The sequence below is a fragment of the Chanos chanos genome, chromosome 6 (assembly GCF_902362185.1).
Source record: "Chanos chanos chromosome 6, fChaCha1.1, whole genome shotgun sequence".
Classification (NCBI taxonomy): Eukaryota; Metazoa; Chordata; class Actinopteri; order Gonorynchiformes; family Chanidae; genus Chanos; species Chanos chanos.
The window spans coordinates 5,197,547-5,200,046 of record NC_044500.1 but is presented as its reverse complement, the minus strand read 5'-3'; the positions used below and the strand labels follow the sequence as shown (position 1 = coordinate 5,200,046).

Below are 2,500 nucleotides of genomic sequence, written 5' to 3'. Positions count from 1 at the left end.
ATACACAGGTGTAAAAACAGCAAGGTTTTCCAAACACTAACATTTGGAGTAATAAAAAAAAAACAAAAACAAAAAACAAGACAACTTATTTAAATGAAAAGTAAAATACTACTGTTAACATAACAAGCAGGCCATATGTGTAGCATTAGACACCCACCCCGCCCCTGCCCAGGCCCAGCCCGAAACCCCCTCTCCCTCAGGATTCTGAGCGCTCAATGGAGCATGGCAGCATGGAAATTCACCAGATAAGCATTAACATGTGACTCAGAACAGCAGGTTCCGGATTCTTCCATACGCACGAGCCCAAACACACGCACGCACACACATGCACGCACACGCACACACACACACACACACACACACACAGCTACTGCTGCTACTTAAAACATAACAAGGGCTTCCCATTTTCTCCTCTCTCTTTCTTTCTCTCTCTCTTTCTGTTCCCTCCAATAATCTATTTTTCCTCTTTCACACCTTCTCCACTTCTCTCCTTCACAATCTCTCTCTTTCTCTAAACCCAGTTTCTCCACAGTGTCTCTCTTTCCATCTCCACCTCCATCACTCTCTCCCTCCATCTCTCTCCGTCCCCCCGGCTCCGTATCACAGCTGGTACCTACAGTAGTTTTTATGTTACATAACTCAGCTCAAGAGTACAGAGTCAAATGAACACACAACCACCCTCAGATTGTGTGGTAAACATTGAATTTCCAGCTTAGGGACTTTGCATATAACGGCGCTAATACACTTTGCAGGTCTGTTTACCATCTGTTCAGTGAAACGATGATTGAATTGACTGGGAACGGTAACATAACCACACGCCTACGTCACTGTGTGTGATACTAAACAGAAAGTCAATACAAGCATGAAGTCGACGGGGAAAAAAGTCTCTATTATTCAGTCTTTACAAAAGAATCGATTTTCATGTTCCTCGTTCTAGTTTCTTTACTATTCAGTCAATGATTAAGCTTTCTTTTTCGATGATAAATTTTTCAATAATGAAACGTCTTTTTCAGTAGCAAAAGTCAATTATAGCTTGTCTTGGTTTGTTCTATTCTCTACACATGTGACTTTAGTTAACGTTTAACGTTTAGCTTCACAAAGCTCGAAAAAACTTACCATTAATGAGTAATTTAGCATTTCTAATTTAGACAAAACACATTGACTCAGAGGATTCTGAGAACCAGAACCAGGAACATGGTCATAAGAGAGCTGTGTAGCTGTCTAAACTGACAATACCATGATATCTCAGGGAAATAAAAACAGACGGACTACAGCTGGAGCTGTCATATGACCTTGAAGATAATCTATGACCTTGAGGTTAATAAGGCCTTTCTGGTCAGGGGAGGGGTTTTCTTGGAGGCGGGGGTTAGGTCATACGTCATCGACCTCTTGACCCGAGTTGAGTCAGAGGGGTGCTGCACTCACGGGGTGTTTGACGGAGTAATTCATGATGATGTAATCGTTTCCCATTGGCAGCCAGGAGCGCAGGGTGATGACATCACGGTTCTTCAGAGGTTTAGGGCATTTCCCTGATGGAAAAAAAAAGAACAAAAAAAAACAAGAAAGAGTCAACCAATCCGGCTTCCCACCATTAAACAGGACACTCCCCCTCCTGTTTTCCCTGGGTCTGTAAAAGCCAACCCGTGGATTTCTCTAACCATGAGCTCACATCTCTCTCTCCAGATCTTTTTTCAGTATGATCTTTAGACTGCTGAAAAGTACAACTGAAATACATAACTTTATTATTATTATTATTATCATTCACACTAATTCAAGTTAGATGTAAAATTGTTTCAATTTCAATCAAATCTCATTGAAGAGTCGGTTAATTATGAATTGAAATCCAGCCGGGAACATTCAGAAAGCTGTTAAACTAAACTCACAGTGAGACAAACAGTTTTGATGAAAACAGGCAGCCCTGAGACGGCTACTGTTGGCCAGAGGACCTGGGGCCGTGCTGTAGAAGCCGGATCTTTCCTCGCGTAACGTAAATCTCCCGCTAGAAATCTAAAGCACGCGTCTGTCTGTAGGACAACAGCGCATTGATTGGACACCTATTGTGACCAGAACCATAGGTCTGGACTCTGGCTCTCTGGGGCCCGTGCCCAGACGCTGATTGCTTTGAGCTGTGTGACCCCTGCAGTCAGCTGTAACGGATTACGGGACGGATTAAGCCTCACAAGAACGCTAACTAGGCTCCCGATTGGCCAGTCCCTCTGAATGAACCCGGTCACGTGACCATCTGAGGTGAAATGCATGATGGGACACCGAGGGTCTTACAGGAGTAGTAGCCGACGTCGGCGTTGACCGTCAGCTTGCCGATGTCGAACGTTTCGATCACGTTGGCGTCCCATTTCCTCCGGTACTCGATGTCGTGAAGGACGTCGTACATGGTTTCCGCGCCGACGTCCTTACACACCATCCGACACTGGAAGGGATGGAAAAAAGAGAATCTATTTTCAATATCCTCAGTTAAGAAGGTTCTGGAAAGGGAAGAGAA

The 2,500-nt window shown here is 44.1% G+C and overlaps 1 protein-coding gene across 1 annotated transcript in view; it reads right to left on the bottom strand.

Annotated features, from left to right (window-relative positions):
* stard10 (StAR related lipid transfer domain containing 10) overlaps positions 1-2,500 on the bottom strand; it is an 18,643-nt gene that overhangs the window by 2,560 nt on the left and 13,583 nt on the right. The window contains exons 2-3 of the mRNA XM_030778790.1: positions 2,281-2,428; positions 1,426-1,529 (exon numbers count right to left, since the gene is read on the bottom strand). Of these exons, the coding sequence (XP_030634650.1) occupies positions 1,426-1,529; positions 2,281-2,428 (252 nt within the window). The remainder of the gene's footprint in view (positions 1-1,425; positions 1,530-2,280; positions 2,429-2,500) is intronic.